Raw genomic sequence first — 19,526 nt, forward strand, 5'->3', positions numbered from 1 at the left:
AAACAGAACTCCCTGAGTATGTAAGGGGATAACTGGAGAAAGGGAAAAACCTTTGTTCCGAGTAGTGGTAGTAACATTTGTGCAAGTAACTAGTGCAGAGGATGTTAAGTTTCCTATTCAGAAGTCAAAGGAGAAGCGAGAGACACATTTCTCCCTCAGTGAGTGTGCTAGTAGGGCTGTAGGTATTTGACAGTTGCTTCTAATGTAAAGGCAAGGATCCTTTGTAGCATGGTAGTTGTTGAGGCAGCTCTTCATTATTGAGGAAGCTGTTTTGTTTCTGTTCTTCAGTATAGACAAGTTCTATTTTAATATTGTCCTCAAATTCTCTTACATCTCTGGACAAGTCCTGGAGTGTAGTCCTGGAGTGTACAATTCAGGGTTGACTAGGTTTCTATCTCTAGCATGCTTTAGGGCAGCTTCTACTCTCTGCTAATTTTATAATGCAAATTGAGACTGAATTAGTCTGTGATTATTTTTTTTAAATTATATTTTTAAAATCGTGTTTAGAGAGTCCCTGCATCTCCAATACATTAATATCTCTTGCGGGCTAAGAGGTGATGCTTTTTATATCGGTCAGGGGTGGCTTCAGATTCCTATGTTGTTTGTGACATTGCTGTTCTTCCTGGGCCTGAGGTGCTAGCTAGCCATAATTTCTGTATTGAGCTTCCTGTGTTTGTCTTAGCTTGCTGTTCTTCCTCATGTTTTTTAATGGCTGTTAATAAGTGGAGTGATTGGACTGTATTCCTGCACATTGTCCTGATTTTTACGCTTGTCTCATGCTTTTTTCATGGAGTAGGTTTGTATCTCAAGACATTGATTGACTGATACATGTAAAATTTCTTTTCCCTTCCTTCGCAAGACAATCTGAGTGATTCTTTGGTGTTTCTCCATCTCTTTGACTAGGATGGCCAGCAGGATAAGGAGTGGGTGGGGTATTTCCGGAATTTGCCAGATTCACTGACGTCCCTGCTGGTCCTGCTGACTACTGCAAATAATCCTGATGGTGAGCAGTCTTTCAGAAGTAACCTTAGTATCTCTTTTCAAAGAATAATAGAGTAAGGTTATCTTCAGACACTATAGCCATTCTTTCAGCTGATAGTTCTTCGTACAGCTAGAAGATTATGTAGACATTTTTCATGCCTTTAGTAACTTGTTTCTTACCTTTCCTTTGATGTAATTATATATGCATCTCTAAAGTGGAGCTGTATAAGAGCTTTTACCAATTGCCAAAAATTGATATAGGTATCTAGTTTTCATCTTAAGCATTAAATTTATTTTTTTTTCTTTGTTAAATCTACAGTGATGATTCCTGCATATTCTAAGAATCGAGCATATTCAATCTTCTTTATACTTTTCACTGTATTAGGTAAGTTACCTCCTGTCCTCAGTCATTTAAATGCACTTTAACACTTTTTAAATTCTACAGCTGGCTTACTATATACGTATCTGTTTCTCAAAGAACTTTCAGTGTATTTTGATAATTATTGCCTCTTTTTCTCCAATAGGCAACTTGTTTCTAATGAACTTGCTTACAGCAATAATATACAACCAGTTTCGAGGTTACCTTCTGGTGAGTAAAGCATTCCTAATTTCTGTGTTCTACCATAACCTTAAAACTGTGAAACCCTGAGTATTAAAAGTTTCAAGTGTGTTTTAAAGCAGTATGCCCATCCTGGTTGTAGATACAGTTTTAAGATACTGAAGATTCTTTGATATAGATACTTTTCCCCTTACATGCTGCTGTAGCTTGATCCCCCTTCCATGACAAAATTGCCTGCTTATATACTTGCATGTATGCTGTGCATCTGCAACTTTGAATATTATAGGGGGGGGAATAATACCCCAAACTATCATCAAATCGAACAAGGACAAGTGAACAAGCAACTTAAACTTGGCCTCTGGGAAGAAAACCTGCTGTACTACTATTAAATAGCTATTGTTGCAAACCCTAGCACTTACTTTCTCTGAGTAGCATGGCATTAGAAGCCTTCAATAGAACAGAATCGCTGACCAAAACATCTTCATGTTTGGTATTTTTCACTTCATCCTTACCATGGTGGGTGGGTGTGATGTTACAATGATTAGGGCAGTCTGCCACTACTCAAAGATGGACTTGAGCCTTGTGGTTGACTCATACCAGAGTAGTTGCCAGTAGGTATTGTAGATATTCTTGGTAGTATTCAGTCTTAAATAAAAGGAACCTGTGCTTACTCTCCATGCAATACCAGTCATTTCTGTAATAATTTAATGTGCTTCTGAAAGGTGCCTGATCATTCGTGGTTCTCTCCATTTTGTGCAATGTGAATCTGAAGTGTAGCGTAATGACCTCTTGACTCGGGTATCTATATTAGAGAAGTAGAAGCTGACAAAGTAAGTGTACTTCTGCATGTTGTTGAAGGAGTGTGCAGTCTGTGGTGACTATTAAACTCATCACTAAAAGTTTTTTCCTTTACCAACAAGCTGTGTGTGGTTTGTTGCATTATGTACACGAGTTGTTTGTTCTCCAGCTGGGAGTGCAGTCTGGATTCTCTTAGCAGGAAATAGCGTAAGTGCTTTTGTTTCTGTACAAGATTGTTCAACTGCACTGTCTAGGAGGAATTTTAATGAGCTGAGGCAAGAGTATTTTAGAAAGCAGCGACAAAGTAAGTCAAATGAAAGATCATCTGAGTTACTTACAATAGAATGTACTTGATGCAAGAGGTTAAATTTGTGGCTTTCTTATTGCTATTCCAAAAAGAAGTAACTGACTGGATAGGTGGTGAAAGGAAGAGGCTGCATGGGTGCATCTGGAGATGTCCAGAACTGGGTTTATTTCCGGCAATGAATGCAGAACATCCAAGGCATACCACAGCCACTTAGCAGTTAACACACACGGTAGATTAGTAGAAAGACACAGTGCCAGGCTAAGCGTTAATGGTTATCATGCTCATGGCACACAGCTGAATCTTTGGTCAGGCAGGCATCAGTCAAAAGGGGAGCTGTCGGTCTCTTGCTCCTTGGAACAGGCCAAGTCTCTCTGAGGTGCCATCTTCAAAGTGTTTGAGATTTTTCTTTAAGCTTTGTAACTTCCGTGGTGATTTTTTTCGGTTTTTTTTTTTTTTTTTTTTTTTTCCCCTCCTCTTGAGTCTTGAGTTAGTTCTTCAGCAGTTTCAATTCCACCTGTGTTTTTCACTTTCCTCTTGCATATTTTATAAAACCTCACAGCTCAGCAGCAATGTTTTTGGTAAAGCTGAGTCAGGGTAATGCTATGCAAAAGCACTGGAGTCTGACAGTAAACCTCTGGGCTGTAGGTTAAGCTTTTTTCCCTTTGTGCCAGGTTGGGGATTGGTCTCTGTAGCTTGGAATGAACAGTGGTTCTTGCTTGTGTATGTTTCAACTGGTCTTTTCTCATGTTTATAGTTTTCTTCAGGTTTAATTGCAGGGGAAACTGGTAGCTTTGACTTTGAGTGTCATCTCCCCTTATTTACATATGGTTTTATATTTTCTTCATTACTTACTTCCGCTTCTACTTATATATAGTCTTATAGTTCCTTCTCCTTACCTAAATACTCTAATAGTTCATTCAGTCCTTCAGAGGAGTGGAGTTGAGGGATTGGGGGTGAAAGAGAAATAATAGCTGGTTTGGTAGAGCTCCAGACAGAAGGTAATGCATGTTGGATATTAAGCCTTAGGCAATATTACAGAAAAGGAATTGCCTCCACCTTCTTGTGGGAGAGGGGTGTTTAATACATACAAAGAGGAATTTTTGTAATCCTTTCTTCCTGCTTGGTTTCTTCCAAGAAAAAAACTTCCTCAGTTTTTCTCTTTCCCTGTGAGAGTATGCAATAATCTGATTCTTAATAAAGCAGTTAAGTTTGAAAGTGGGGGAAGCATGAAAAGCTGTGGCTCTGACTTTCTTTTTGTTTGACAAGAAGCTGGAATTGGACAAGCTGTCTAACTCTTCTCTTTGCACAGTAGTATGAATTTCTGTGAATATGAGAGCTTTGCTGTTGTTGTCTTGAACTGACATGTCAATCCAGAATTAAAAATAAACCATAACCTGGATGTTTACTTGACCTCCAGAGACTTGTTTGCTTGCTTCCTTCCTTCTTGTACAGGGAGTTCTTGAGGGGAGCAAGGTCTAGGGAAGTCTCCTGTTCCGATCTCTAATCTCAAATCTAGGGGGTGCGCAAGAGGATCAGTATATTTTCTGACCATAGGACATAGCACTTAGGCAACTAGATCTGGTGGCTGATACTGAGGACTTTAGCAGTGGGGGAAGAACGAAACAGTATCTTTCCTACCTGAAAAATTGTTCTAGTTGAACAGATATGGCTCTGAGGCTTGCAGTAGGTTCTGCCAGGCAAATAATTTACTGGTCTTATTTGTATCATCTAGTTGGATTTCCTTTAAACAAGTGTGAGTAAATTGTCTCCTCTGGTGTTTTGACTGTCCAGAAATCAGTTCAGTCCTCCCTCTTCAGGAGGCGACTGGGAATCCGGGCTGCGTTTGAGGTGCTTTCTTCCCTCAGAGAGACTCCTGCTAATACACAACAGTAAGTGAAGAATGTTGAAACAGTAGATTACCAAGGAGAAAAGAGCAGATTTGTCATCATCTTATTTGGTATAATTATTGAAGATCCCTTCTTGAAAAATGGCAGTTTGCTCATCTCTTGGTTTTTGGTTTTTTTTTGTTTAGCTGGATGTTTATAACACACTGTTTGGGACTCCTGTGGGGTCTCTTTCCTTTTTATTTCTATGTCTAATTTTATCCCCTTTTCAAAAAAAAAAAAAAAAGAGGAGGCAAGACTGCATTTGGAACAGCTGTTTTTGCCATCAAGGCAGTTACCTGTTCCTTGGGCCATTCTGTTTTATTTTCAATAGTTTTCACATCAGCATTGGGGCCTTACTACAAGTGCTGCAGAAGGTTGAAATGGATTCTCGCTGCAAGCAAGCCATCATGAGAGTAAGAACTATATTTTGTTAGGCTTTATATTGGTGACTAGCAAACCCTGTGATGGGACAGCTGTGGAAACTGAATTTTCCTTAATCAGACCATTAATGTAGGAGCTTTCAGCTCAGTTTCATTAATGCTACTTTCTTTAAGTGTGAACAGAGGCCCAGCTCAGTGTTTGTTCTCAGAACAAAACCAGTCTCTAGGCAATGATTTCACTTCAAGGTTGCTGCTACTTTGATTGGTGTGATGAGGAATGCATTCACCTGTAAAGGGGTGTAGAGTAATGAAAACTCTTGTTTTGGCAGAGCTAATTTTTTCATCTGCTTTACTTTCTCTCTGGAAGTGAGGCGTTTCTCACTGTGCTCTAGAGCTGCTATTTATAGCAGCTTCCCTCTACCATTTGAAAATGTCTTTTTTTCATGGGATTTTAGCTGTGCTGTTCCCTCTAGGTATTAATATTTGTATTGGGCTACAGAGAGGGTGGTTTTGCTTAGCTGAAGACTTAATTAACATTGCAGTTCATGCCATTATTTGCAGGTATTAGAGAAATTACTTAGCTCTATTAAGAGATGCCAAGATTGTTGGTGTGGTTTCAGAAAAAGAATCTGAAAGTGATGTTGCTTTTTGAGAACAACATTGTGAGTACTTTGAAGTCCATATTGTAAAATTTTCTGCCAAAAGGAAGTGGCAATTCCAAACTGACAGTTATAGCATAAGCAGTTGTCTGCCTCTAATGTGAAGGTTGGAAGAGGTACAGATGTATTGTTTCTGATGGTTGTTGTCTGGGATAGGGGATGTATAAACAGAGTTGCATGAAAATACCGCCCGTGCTCTGTAATTATCCTGAGCTGTCCATGGCATTAAGTACACAAATCCAGATTTTAGTTTTCCTTCTTGTAGCTGGTGTGTTTTTTCCATTTCTTTTATTGCTGTGTGTGCTACAGTTGCAGTTAGTGTTTAGCATGCTGTGGAAGCGTTTAACGTGTTAGTTTGTGAAATAATTCCATCCTTTCAGGTAGTAATTTCTGCAGAACAGTGATAACTGACATAGTATCTTAATTCTTTGGATCATAACATAATGGCAATACTAGATGACACTAGAAGTTCAAGTACATCAAAACAGCATGCTCCTTCTTAAGCAGCATGTGATCCTGGAGAGGGAAAATAGAAAAGGCGAGAAAAATCCCATCATGTGGCAGTTTTGTGTTAAATCAAAGCAGTATTGAAGCTCAGTGTAATACCTGGTGTAGGTTTTATTACGTCTCCCTTCCTGGACTTTTAGGATAGTCTGAGTGTGTTGGCACTCTTTGAAGATGCACCTGTTGCAGTTGTTGATCTGAATGTTTCTCTTTCATGTGAAGTCCCTCAAAACATGCTCCTGTGACCAGCTGTCTGCTGCCCAGTTTCAGAAGCTCTTTGAAGAACTAGACAAAGATGCCGTTAAGCAAGTATGTATCTGACAATCATTTACCAAGTGTCATAAGTTGAGTATGGTCTTGCAAAAAAACAAGTGATGGTATTCTGCTATAAAGCATATAAGCAAACTTAACAACTTGTTGAACTCAAGGCATGATCCAATGTCATTGATTTTTGAAGTTGTTCATGGATTGCTGTCACAAGTGCTGTTGCTTTGGGGGCTTTTACAGCATTAGTTTGGGGTTGCCAGGTAGTGTTAAATGTATGAAAAGCATGGTTGTTTATGTTGGGAAGATTCATAAGAATGAAATGAGGAATATTATTTAGACCTTGTATCATAGACTTTCTGAAAAGCACTGTGGAGAAATCAATACCTCTGTAGTAAGTTGGTTTTGGTGAAATGTGAGGGATTTGTCTTGTTATGATACTCTTATATTAAAGCAATGCATCTCTGCTTGTATTAGTCTTTGCAGGATAACACTTAAACATACTCAGGCAAAGTCTCTTCTCCAGTCCCTGATTGAAGAATGAAATGTGGATTCTTTAGGTGTTCAGATGAAGATGGGCAGAATGCACTTTCCACTTGGAGAAAGAAAGAAAAAAATAATCAAACTTTTCAAGGGTTAGGATATGTTCTCTGCTCTGCTTGCATATAACTAAGACTTCTGAATCTTTTAATGGAGATAAAATGTTGAGAAATAGGATAGGAACTTTACAATTCGTAGGTTGGTGTTCAGTTTACCTGCTTGGGGCATTGGAGAGAGGTTGGATTGTCTCCCTTCTTTGCCATTATCTTGTATTATGCCATAACAGTCAACCCGTTTGCTAACCAGAAATGATCTCTTGCTGCTAATAGACAGAGCTTGAAAACATCTTCCTACTGAAATGTCAAAACTAGCCTGTGGCTTTTAAGTTTTGCTTTGAAAATGTCTGTTTCTTAAATCTGAGATGGGATGTGTGTTTCCCGCATTATTATTAATATTACTAAAATCCTTATGCTTTGTGTCTTAGCAAATCCTTTGTGTTCTTTTTTCAGCATCCTCCGAGTCCAGAATACCAATCACAATTTATGCAGAAAATGCAGTTTGCCTTTGGCCATCCCTACTTTGGCTATTTGGGCAATGTTGTAGCCCTTGCAAACATTGTTTCTATCTGTGTAAGTAAAAGGGGGTGTGTGCGTGTGTGGGTTTTGTTTGATTGTTGGTTTTTTCCCTGCTACAGACTTTGGTTGTTCTTTAGTCTCTATTCTAATAACCACTTTTTGTATCAAATGTCCATGTTTGGCATGCTTTAGTCATGCCAAGTCTTAGAAGAGAATACCTGCAGTTAAAAAATATACGAAAAATATATATTGAAAAGATCTCTGCAAAGCCTGAAAAACTGTTCTTGTGTTTAAAAATCTGCAGCAGTAAACCAGTGGATTCATAAAATATTCCTTGTTGTTTAAGGTGGTTTTGGTGATGGATGCAGATAAGCAGCCATCTGAAAGAGATGACTTCTTCCTGGGGGTAAGATGCAATGTATTCCTACAGCTAGTTCTGTTTGCTGAGGTGTTAGTAATTCTAATCATTATTTTTATTTTTGGGGGGTGAAGGCTATCAACTGCTTCTTCATCCTATACTATCTGCTGGAAATGTTGCTGAAAATCCTAGCAATGGGCTTGAAAAGATACTTGTCCTACCCAAGCAATAGATTTGATGGACTTCTGACTGTAATTTTGCTGGTAAGTTCTTTTTGACTTCTGTATTCCTGGATTTACTGACTAGGATGATTAGGAACTGCAAGAGCTATGGAATTGCTTTTGATTCAACACTAATATGCTGAGTTAAGCATCATAAGACAGTGTTGTGGTTTGCAACGGCTTGAACGTTTGTTTCTCTTAAGGTCTCCCTTCTGGAGGTAGGCTTTTCTTACATTCATGGAAAAGGTGAGCTTTCTTATAAGCAGCCTTTTAAATGTTGTTTGGAAAAATTCAGCTCTTGAAGTAATTACATAAGGAATTCTGTTATATAGTTAAAAATCTCTTTGTTTTTTTTATTTAAAATCCCCAAGTTTTTCTTGTTGTTGTTATTGTTGTTGTTACGTTGTACAAACCTGAAACCCATATGGCAGATGGCCAAAGTCATGGTGAATGTAATGCACTGTATATCCTTTTATGTGTCACTGCTGGATGATGTGTGTGTGTTGTATTAATTTCGTAAATACCTAATCAAATATGACAATTTCAGTGCTTCAGAGTGGGTGAACTTAGTTGTTTAAAGCTCTTGAAGATATTTCCTGTCAAAAATCTTATGCACCTTTCGAAACTCAGAATTACAAATTAAGGTTTTGCCTTTTCTTCTTCCCAAATAAAGGTTTTGGAGGTCGCAACTTTTGCTGTATATGGATTTCCTCATCCTGGTTGGTACGTAATCTCTGTGAACTGTTGCACTTTGCTCGGTGTCTGGAGTGTGTCAGGGGAATATACACACAAGTTTGTAGAGACTCATGTCATTACACTACGATTGTCAGTGCAGGCAGTAATTTACCAAACCTAGGAGAATTTCTCACCATTGTAGTTGCTGGTGGCCATGCAATGTGGATGAGTGAAAGAAAATTATAAATTTTTTAAAAGGAAATGTAGAGTTCTGTTTAGCTATTCTGAGAAGGATGCATTTGTATCACTTGCAATCTGATGTAAAATAGCATCTTAGCAGACCTATGCTTACTGAAGGTGCAGGAATGGGATTTTGGTACAGCATACACAACCGGGTAACCTCGTATGTTTCAGTATAGGATTGTCCATAAGATCAGTATATGACTTCCTGAACAGCTGGTGAAACCCCTCGAAGTCTGAGTTTTGTGCTGTAAAATTTAGAGGAAAAATTCCCATGGACTTAAACCATTTATACTACAATAGTAAGGAGTTATCTTTTGATTTTTCTTAAGGTCAAACAGTTTTTGGATACCTGTTGTTTGTTGTTTTTGTTATCGGAAGCATAAAAATCATTGTTTTGTCTCTTAAAACTTGAAAACTGCCACCACAATGAAAGAGGAAAGCAAAGGGCTTCGGAAAGATTTCCTGAATCTTGGATATTAACTGCTAACAGTCTCATAGCATTAAATATTGACCTAACTTATAGTTGTTTATGTTTGGGTTTAATTTTTGCCCTTTGATTCTTACATGTAGACACTTGTTTGGTCTACAATAGTATCTTGAAGCACCAGTAATACTTGTTAGATTTTTGTGTCAGTCACTGCCAACAGATGACAACCCAGATGAGTCATTCCAAGTCCTAATGCTGCTTACGGTGTGTGCTGGTGGTAATTGCTTGGTCTGTAGATGTAACATCTTCAGGACAGGACTAATATGTGACTGTATTCTAGAATATGTGTTCTATGTAGTGTTGTCTTAAAGAATTTCTTCCAGTATTAGAGTTGAAGATACCAGTGCTGCAAATCATGATTTAGCATCTGTGTTACCAAGGACCTTTTCCATTAGCATCTTCCATCCCCCCACCTTTCCACCAAAGAAGCATCCAGCAGGCCAATGTAAAAGTCTGTTAAAACTCAGGCTGACGTTTGAAGTGTATGCATATCACCTGCGGAATATGTGTATAAGGAAGAAGGCTCTCAAGACAGCCTGCGAATTAGTACTTCTAACTTCAGCCAAGTGTATCCTGAAGGATTAATGCTCATCTTTGTGCAAGCGCCTGAAGTATCTCACTATAGCAGTATCTTTGTATTGCTTTGTTTTCTGAAAGGATCCTCTTTGGTCCCTCCCCCCCCAGCAGAAAGAAAGCCAAGTACACAGGTATTTTGGTACAAACATGCACTTTAAAGAGCACTGTATGCATATTTAAAAGCTTAGGCTAAATGGATCTCTTCATCAATTATTTAAGTTTACTGTAGCTGAGATTCCTGCTGAGTAAATTAACCAAAAGTTGTGGGGAATGTAAAGTTACCTGCACCAGTAGATTTTGCTGTGTCTTTCTGTCATGAGCTGTTTCTCTGATTTGTTATTTTCTTCCATCTTTCTTAGGAGACCCGAGTTCATGGGCTTATTATCCCTGTGGGATATGGTGCGATTGGTGAACATGTTAATTGTGTTCAGGTTCCTGCGGATTATTCCTAATATGAAGGTGTGTGTTTATCCCTCCGCACTTCTTGCTTCTTTGTGGGTCAAACTGTAAATTTATTAAAGCCTTTTGGAACAACGTAACAATCTCTTGCGCCTGAGTGGGATTATAACTCGGCTCTAACTGTCCAGACTCTGCACAGCACCTCACAAACTCAGTTTTCCCTGTTCTAGTCTTACTTGACATATAGCCCTTCACCGTGCTTGTGTATATATAAAAATTATAGTGTCTGTGCATGAAAAGGACTACAGCATTGTTCATTCATTTTAAGTACCTCATGGAAATATCAATGTATAAAAGCTCACTTTGCTGTTTGGTGTTTCTTTGTCCTTTTAGTAAAAATAATTTGATATGGATTGGAAGTGAGATGAATGTCATGCATATAAAATTCTGTTTTGTTTCAGTTCATGGCTTTGGTTGTTACTACGTTGTTGGATCTGGTAAAAAACTTGAGAGCCTTTGCAGGAATTCTTGTGGTAAGTCATGATGCAAGGTTGTAATTTCCTTTCTTATAGTTAGCCGTATAATAAGGGTATGTCATCATCAAAGTAAACAAAGTTCTTTGACAATCACCATGAATGGTCATATTGCACCTTAATCAACCAGTTCTTCTCCAGGGCATGTCTTGCAAAGCCCCAACAAACTACTGTTTTGTTATGGGCTGCGTCTAGTGACAGTACCTCAATTGCGAGTTTCCTTTAGGAGTGCCTTTAAAAGATAGATTGGAGCTTCCTCAGAGTGCCTGCCTCAGGCTGGATACTCTAGTTTCAAATAAAAATTTATCCCGTGCTAAAAGTAGCCTAGTTTTCCTTACCCTGGCTTGATTATGTTATATTAAATAGCAAAACAACATTAAATTCTTTTCAGTTGAGAAGGTCTTGAAATGGCATGTTTGGACATGATTTTTAAAAGCCTCTGCCATCCTGTTTGTGGTGTGGCTGTGTAGAATATATGTGAAAGTGTGATTAAAGGATGGATCGCAATGCGTCTTGTCCACTACAAAAATCCTCCATTTCCCAACTCTTGCGTTTCTGGCTTTGCAACAATGTCTTCCTGGTAGAGCAAAGAAGTGCCTGGGTAGTTTTTTTGTTGCTGGTAGGGTTTTTTAGGATATCTTAATTTGAGGTAATGGTTAGAGGCCAAGGATTTGCCTTGTGTTAGTATTGTCTAAAAAGTTGTTCTAGTCTGTATACTTAGCATGCAATTTACCCAGAATATCTGGTTTTGTCACCAGTAATCTCTGCTTTTATCTGCAGGGGAGGGGCCTTAAATAGCATTCTAGAAAGATGGCAGGAACCTGTAGTAATAGGTTTGATTTTGTTTTTAGGAAATACGCATGTTTCAATGAGGTGTCCGTACCCATATGTCTAAGACACAATGCTTATGAAGTGGTTTAAATGTCTGCTCCTGATTATCGTTAGTGCTGGGAGTGTGAATTGTAGTTTTGCATCAATTATGAGTCAAATCTGCCACTTGCATTAATTTAAAGTAAAACTGCTTTTACTTGAGGCTGTGTGGAGGCTGTCACTGAGCTTATACTGTAGTGAAGTCTGACTCCATTACCAGCTGATTCATAGGAGCCATTCAAAGCATCTTTCGTAATGTTAGCCTGGGACATGTGCTGAGAAGGTCACTGATTAGCTAATTGCTCAAGCAGTGAGTGTGTTAAATATATCTTTTTCAAAGAATAAAATTACCTTTATTATTGCCAAGCCAGATACCCCATCTTCTGGCAGGCTGTGGAATGTCTGCTTCAGTTTACTCCAATAGTGTTCCAAGTGCTGTGGTTCATAGGTCAGGGCTGTTTCTCTTCTCCTGTGCCCAGACTTCTCCCTTGGGTCTGTTTTGTAGCAAAACACAGAAATGTATTAAAGAAGTTGCTGATGTGATATAAAATACTGACTTAGTTTTGTCCTTGGTTAAGTTTAGTAGAAGCTTATTTTCACTGAATCTAGCAGGAAGCTCCTCAGATATTTAAATTAGTCCTTAGGGATACAAGTACTGGTTTTGTTTTTTAAGTCACTATTTTGCAGTGTTAAAAGCTAAGTATCAGCATTCTGAGACACAGAAAATTAAAATAGGTGGTAAATTGATCTAATGTGTTTTAACAACTGAAAGTTAAGTAGGATATTAAAAAGTAAGAACAAACAGTTTAATACAGACATTGAGAAGTATTTTCACTGAAATAGCTTCAGGCATTGTTTGTTCATGAAGTTCTTTGAACTGTGGTGCTCATGTGAATTCCATATTAATTGCATTGTTTTCTTATTTAGTGACAGAAATATTCAAATCTAATATCTACTTATATTCCTTCCAGGTGGTTTTCTATGCATTTGCTATAACTGGCATAATGCTATTTAAAGGCGCTGTTGTTCCCTTTGGAAATATCAGGTAACATCACCACTCTGAATCTGTTTTTCAGTAGTATCTGCAGCTCAGTATCTCTGAGTTGTTGCTTGTGGTTGGTTTTGTCAGCTTTTAGCTCTTATACTTGGAGCCACCCTTCTTTTAATGTTAAATTACATAGAATTTTCAGCTATTACTCCTTCTATTTCTTCTTGCTGTATTGGAATTACAGGAATGCTTATCTGTAGCTTTAAATTTTACCCTGCTGTAGCTTAAATACTTGAACTATTTCCCTTGTTTTCCCTCTCTATGAGATACTTAAATTTCTATAAGGCACTCAGAAGAATCTTGGTTTTAAGCTGTAATACATAGAAAGCTATGCTCACATCAGCCTCTAATTCTCTTATAGTGCTATCAATACAACATATGATAATGGGACTCTGCAGTGTGGGACCTACGAACAGCTAGAATATTGGCCAAACAACTTTGATGACTTTGCTGTGAGTCTGATCACCGATGGAATCTGTCCCTCCTCCCCTCTCTGCTTATCTCTTCCTCTCACCTTCTGAGGCTTAGGTGTGTAATATAGCCACTCAGCTCCTGTGTTACTTGTGTTATTTAGGCAGCAGTGGTGACTCTCTGGGATGTGATGGTTGTGAACAACTGGCAAGTCTTTCTGGAAGCGTTTTCAAGATACTCAAGTCCGTAAGTAGCAGTAATGATACTGAAAAAGTCCCATATAAAAATGTAGCTTATAAAGTAACTGAACAAGTATTATACACATAGCACAGTTCCTACCATCTGTGAAGAGGGATGCTGCTTACCTTTCTTTTGCGTCAATTCAGGTATATAGAATATGAACTTAATACTTCATGGCTGTTCTTTAACTTGAGTAACTTGATGGTTGGTCTGGCACTTGGTGGATGCCATGAAATCTGTTGTCACGTTTAGAAGGGATTGAAAGCTTGCTTGGGGAGTCATCTTGTTCCAAAAAATGATAGTAGATGCCTAAAGTGGGTTATAAACTTGCAACATGTGTTGGGTGGGTGGTGCTCTCTGTAAATCTCATATAAGTGAGATATTAGCAAATCACTGTAACTCATTTTGAGATAATTCTGTATTTTCCTTGTGGATGGACAATTTTTTGTAGAGTTAAAACATTGAACATGTCTTTCATTTGTATGTAATTATTTTATGGGAATGTTTGAATGGACTGCCTAGTCTCTGGGTTGAGCTGTTCCAGTGATCCTTGGCTGGTTACCTAGTATATAGTGAAGTTGTGGAATGGTCATCTACAGGCTCTTGTGTGTGGTAAACAGTTAAACATGGTCTGGTGAAGTCTGGACAGGCCGTAAAAGAGAGATCCATTGGGATCTGCAATGAATGGAAGCTACCTCTAGCTCAAGAAATCTCTGATCTGCAAATGGCTGGAGACTGGGAGAGCACTTAAGGGGTAGCATCTTAGGTATTTGGCCATGGTTTTGCACTCTTTCCTGCGCTTCTGCTTTGACCACTCTCAGAGGATAATAGCATAGATGGATCTTTTGCTGTGATCCAGTACAACTTCTACTAGAGCTGCTTTTCTGTCCCTTCAGAGTTCAGTTAGGTACTTTAAATAGGGGGAGTGAGTCCTTTGGCTAACTTCATGAAAGGCTAAGACTTTTTATTTTCCTATCCCAGACCTCCTTTTACATTAAGAAAGCAGTAGTATTATATTTCAAGGAAAAATGTGATTTCATGGCTCTCTTTGGTTGCTTTCAGGTTGAGGTGCTTTACTGCCTACTTTACTTTATTTCAGGTGGGCAAAGATCTATTTTGTAGCCTGGTGGTTGATCTCTTCCGTCATCTGGGTTAATCTCTTCGTAGCTTTACTTCTAGAGGTAAGGAAATGTGTTTATTTGGTATTAGATCCTAAAGACAAGTTCTAATTTGTGTAGGGAATGAAAAGAACCCAGACAAGTTTCTGGGAAACATGTGCTTGCTTGATCTTCCTCCTTGCTGCCCTTCCCCAGAGATGTTGAGGAAGCGTTTTCTTTTTCCTGGCAACTGTATGCTTTATTTGCAGCTTTGTCACAAATCTGGTTGCATTTCATTGGGTGTGTACATTTGTCATTATAACTCATTTTCTATAAAGATGGAAAATATTTTAAGTATGAAAAATTGGTTGTCTCTTGTACATTAACATTTAACTTCAGCAGTAGCTATTGAAGCTGCAGGTTTCTTGCATTTTGATTTGTCAGCAAATGAAGTTAGCACTTAAAAAATTACATCTGCATTTTATTTAGTTGCCGTGTGTTCTTCCCACCCCAGTTTGGATTTTTACCCTTATTTCCACACTAGAAGAGTAGAACTGATTACTTATTTTCCAGAGATCACCCTCTAGAGTTTTTTAAAGAAGCTGTGGAGATACAGGTACCTTCACAGTGCCACGAAGAACATGTAGTTCTACTAGTTTCTCTGCAAATCCAAATACCTTTTTGAATTTTTGTTGGTGAAGGGAATGTTAATTGTAGCCATCTACTCCAGGTTAAGTGTTGTAGACTTCTATAAGTAATGGAAGAAACCCAGTACCTGTGGAGGGCACTTCACCCCGCCTTAAAACCTATGCACATTTCTTTTGGAGATGCTCTTGTTGTCTGCATTGAGAACTAAAATTTACTACTCTAGGCAGAGCAGCAAATATTTAGACAGAAACTTTAGGTATGAGTCTCATGTGGAGCCTTAGTCTTTCCCATCAGTGTTTCAGAAAAGACTTCCAGTTCTAGCTGGAGGTTAGCCCCATGAAGTCTTCTACCTGCTTGCTTCTGCAGGGCTGTGGCCTAAGTTTGCTGTAATAGCCAAGATGCAGCATTCTGTAGCAGGAGAGTAGGATGTCACTGGTTTTCTCCCTTTTTTTGCCTGGGCTGTCTGTCTGCTCCGTAGGTGTTGATTTGTTAGAGTAGTTCAAAATGGATAAGGGAACACGACAAAACCAGAAGCTGAGTTTAAGTTGTGATGTCTGGACTTAGGAGTATGTTTATATATGGTCGGGCTTTTATAAAAGTTAAAAATTCCAAGCAGGTGAACTCATGTGGGTAGTTCGCACAGTTAGCTTGGGGAGGCAGTCCTTACTAGGAGTAGAAGGCAGCAGCGCTGTCTTTGCTCTACTGTTCTTTCAGTGTGTGATGAGAAAGTGACCTCATTCTTGAACAACAGGCTTTATTAAAGCAGCCAAAAAATATGCCTGAATAAATCACTGCTCTGGTGCCCTGTGTTTAAAGTCAAACTTCACCCCACCCCAAACCTTATCCACAAACATACTGACCTCATAGAACCTCTTTTCTGATGTCACCAGAAGTAGCCTTTATTTTTTTTTTTTTTCCCCTATTTCTTTTACACTTCAGAACTTTATTCACAAGTGGGACCGTCGCTGTCATCGAGAGCCTCTTTCAGATATTGAATACCAGAGGACAGTTGATCTAATGTTCAGGTGAGTTGAAGTGGGCTTGATAATCAATCTAGTGTTTTGATGTTCATCTGTTTTAAAGAAAGTGGGCTGGCTGCAAGAGGGTAAAAGGCTTATTTTCTATTTCCTCCCTCTGAAGCAAACTTTCATCTGTTAGTTTGGAAAAATTCAGTAAGTACTTTAGTTAGGCGTGGTTTAAGCTGACTTGGTCACCTAACCTTCATATGCTTTTTGTCCATAGCATGTTGGGAGAAGAGGCATTGGTGAGGGGGAAACTGTGCTGGGAGGGGGAAGAAAAGAGATGATGAGCAAAATGATGCACATTAGGAAATTGTGGGTGGTGAGTTGATACTTGATGATCATGCACAAGTGGAACTTCTGGTGCACATTGGATATTCAATAGTAGCATTGGGAACATGTTCTCGCTTGGGAGTTTCTTCAGGAAAACGCATCTCCTGACCTTCAGTTGTATTGTACTGTGTGTAGGAAATTGCTTCCCTGCTTCTTATGGGAAAACAGCTGCTGGTTTCCATGACACATCTGTAAAGGATGGATCACTTGCAAGTAGATGCATCTTTAGGCAGCATCAACTTATTGTAGCTTTAATTCCTTGTTTCATTCTTGAAAAAAGCCCACATTACGTCTCAGTATGTGCATTGCAAAAACAAATGCTGAGAAGTTCCCTTTGCTGCCCCTAACAACTCATGCTTTTTCTTGTAGAGATGTTTTGGAAGAACCTACAGAGGAGGAGTTGATGGAAAAACTGCACCAGCATCCACACCTGCAGTTGTGTAGGTGACTGCTGGGAAGGACTGATTTATTTAGACCTCTGTTTTCTTGAGGTTGTCAGCTGAAAGAAACTGAATGGATTTTCTGGGAGGTGCTGTTAGGAGAGAGGCTTGTAGGACAGCATGTGAGGTTTTGCTTGGCAATTCTCTGCAGAAAGAGGGTTTTATTTCTGGTTCATCTTTTTTTTTTTTTTTTAAGATTTGAATCTTGCTGATTGGACTTGATTTTAAGTTGCTATTTTAGCAGAGTTTTGCAGCTGTTATTTTTATAAACTGTTGATATCGGAGCGTTTTATTTTTTCTTTAAGAAAGAAGGGAAAGTGTGTTTAAAATGACCATGCACTTTAAAAGATGAACTTTGTAACCACTGAGCCTGCTACTTCTTTCAGCACAAGAAAATGGAACTTCCTTTTCTGGTAGGTGAGCGTGGCAAGGGCTATGCCCTGCAGTTTAGGAATGGATTAGGCAGGACCAGAACAAAATCCGTAATGTTTTTGCAGTGAGAGTGGAAACACTATTTTTATTGAAATGAGACACCAGCATATCTTACCACATCCTGAAAATCTATTCATCATGTCAGAACACAATCTCTTTGTTTTTGATCGAGGGTTGCATCATGCTGGTAACTTTGAGAGCAGTTAGAACTTTGAACGGGGCAGTTGCACTTGTGGTTTTCAATGTGGTAAAATTGAGCTCTCCTTTAGAGTCAATATTCTCATGTTGCTTTTTAGCGAACCTCTTCCTCCTACTTTCTCCCAACTCCTGTTCTACACTGTATCATATTCTGTGGAAAAAGCTGAGGGGAATGAACTTTGGCCGGAATGTAGCACTCTGATCACTGTGAGTCTCTTGCTTCAGGGTTGGGGGGAGAAGAAGGGGGAGAGAAAAAAAGGTTGAATGGGATAATCAAAGTGCTTAGCAGTTCAAATTTTCATATGTGTCTGTGGGAATTGAAAGTGCTTAACCAGTATTGCAAGATCACATTCTTTTCTGGCTTAATGAACCAGATGCTGTATTCCACTTTCACCTGGGTAATGCTTTTTGGGTAAATAACTTTGTCAACAAATCTGAAGTGGAGAATGAACAGTAACCCATGGCCATGTGCTTCTCATTATCCCTTAGTATTCCTCTAAAAAAGGTGTGTGTGCTTGAATCTTTGTCATATAAGTAGTAAATCACTATGAAGAATAGAATCAATCCCAACTACTATTTCTGTGTGTAAAAATGGAACTATCCTTTAGGGTGCTGCCTTGTCGTTGAGACGCTGATCGCCAAAATAGACATTCTTGTGGTGATCTCTGCATTGACAAAAGCACAGACACTTTTCCTCCTCTTACTTTATCCTTCATCTTTTCTTTCTTTCCTGCATAAGGGAGAGAAAAATACCTGGGATGCTGGTGCATTTGAACTCAAAAGCATAGTTCTGCGTTGTTGTCTCACTGTTCAGAAGTTGCATAGTGATTCTTGTCTCCTTCTTTATCCTCAGCTTCTCTTTGCCTTGTGCTGCAGAACAAAAGGTCTTGCAGCTTGCATATATGTAGCACAAATCTGAACAGAGCTCTGTACTACTCCTGCAATCTTTCTTTACTTTTGTAAGCTTGCTCTTAAGCCATCCTCTTGTCTGTGTTTTGACTCTTGTCTCTATTCCAGAATAATCCACCCAATAACTCACTTGCACTGGTTTCTGTGGCATTACCATGCTTATTTTCAGCCATGCACTTAGAACACACATTGTTGCAAGTAGATAGAGGCATCAGCACACATTTTTTTACTAGGTTTGAGGTTTTGTTCAGTATGGCTTTACATCAGGATGGTTTCTGCTCCTAGCATGATGTCATCACTGCCATCAATTCATTGGCACTTATTAACAGAGGTTAAATAGTTTATTTTACCTTTCTACTAAGAAATATTATTTTTATTGTCTACTTTTCTAAATACTTGAAGAAGAAGCTTTGCCTTGCCAAAAAGAAAATGGCCAGTTCTTATCAGCCTGCAAGCTTAATGGTTTTTGTTTATTAAGGTTGTTTGGGTTTTTGTGTTTTTCTTGGTTTGGGTTTTTTTTGTTTTTTTTTTTTTTTGTTTTTTTTTTTTTGCCATTACATTTCACGACAGTCTACCAAAGCAACACAAATTGGTGTGGGATTATTTTAAGCATCACAAATGTCTCCATTATGCAGCCTTTCCATCTGGGCAAATAGGAAGAAGGCTTTCTGAATGGAATAGTCTTAGTCTTGTTCTGGTTTCACATTTGTTTAATTGCCTGAAAGTATAACTAGAATTTAACACAGAATCGTGGTACCTGATGTCACTTGAACTGGAAGATGTAAATGACCACAAGTCTTATGCAATAATTGTATAAATCATGAAAATGAATGTATGTAACTGGGTGAACTTTGAGGTTTGCATTATTAAAAAAAAGTTCCTTCTTAAAATATGAAAATAACTGGGGTGTTGAAATGATTCTTGTGGTTTGGTTTT

The 19,526-nt window shown here is 38.6% G+C and overlaps 1 protein-coding gene across 2 annotated transcripts in view; it reads left to right on the forward strand.

Annotated features, from left to right (window-relative positions):
• The window catches only part of TPCN2 (two pore segment channel 2), a 29,488-nt gene extending 10,000 nt beyond the window's left edge, over nt 1-19,488 (forward strand). For both annotated transcript variants that reach the window (XM_030484674.1, XM_030484675.1), the window contains 18 exons: nt 904-1,003; nt 1,301-1,366; nt 1,506-1,570; nt 4,437-4,534; nt 4,863-4,944; nt 6,297-6,383; nt 7,388-7,507; nt 7,800-7,859; nt 7,946-8,074; nt 8,706-8,755; nt 10,373-10,472; nt 10,874-10,945; nt 12,787-12,860; nt 13,225-13,315; nt 13,438-13,520; nt 14,614-14,695; nt 16,199-16,284; nt 16,981-19,488. In XM_030484674.1, the coding sequence (XP_030340534.1) occupies nt 904-1,003; nt 1,301-1,366; nt 1,506-1,570; nt 4,437-4,534; nt 4,863-4,944; nt 6,297-6,383; nt 7,388-7,507; nt 7,800-7,859; nt 7,946-8,074; nt 8,706-8,755; nt 10,373-10,472; nt 10,874-10,945; nt 12,787-12,860; nt 13,225-13,315; nt 13,438-13,520; nt 14,614-14,695; nt 16,199-16,284; nt 16,981-17,059 (1,524 nt within the window). In that variant the 3' untranslated portion in view covers nt 17,060-19,488. The remainder of the gene's footprint in view (nt 1-903; nt 1,004-1,300; nt 1,367-1,505; nt 1,571-4,436; nt 4,535-4,862; nt 4,945-6,296; nt 6,384-7,387; nt 7,508-7,799; nt 7,860-7,945; nt 8,075-8,705; nt 8,756-10,372; nt 10,473-10,873; nt 10,946-12,786; nt 12,861-13,224; nt 13,316-13,437; nt 13,521-14,613; nt 14,696-16,198; nt 16,285-16,980) is intronic.
• The last annotated feature ends 38 nt before the right edge of the window (nt 19,489-19,526 follow it).

The sequence above is a fragment of the Strigops habroptila genome, chromosome 4 (genome assembly GCF_004027225.2).
Source record: "Strigops habroptila isolate Jane chromosome 4, bStrHab1.2.pri, whole genome shotgun sequence".
NCBI classification, from domain to species: Eukaryota; Metazoa; Chordata; class Aves; order Psittaciformes; family Psittacidae; genus Strigops; species Strigops habroptila.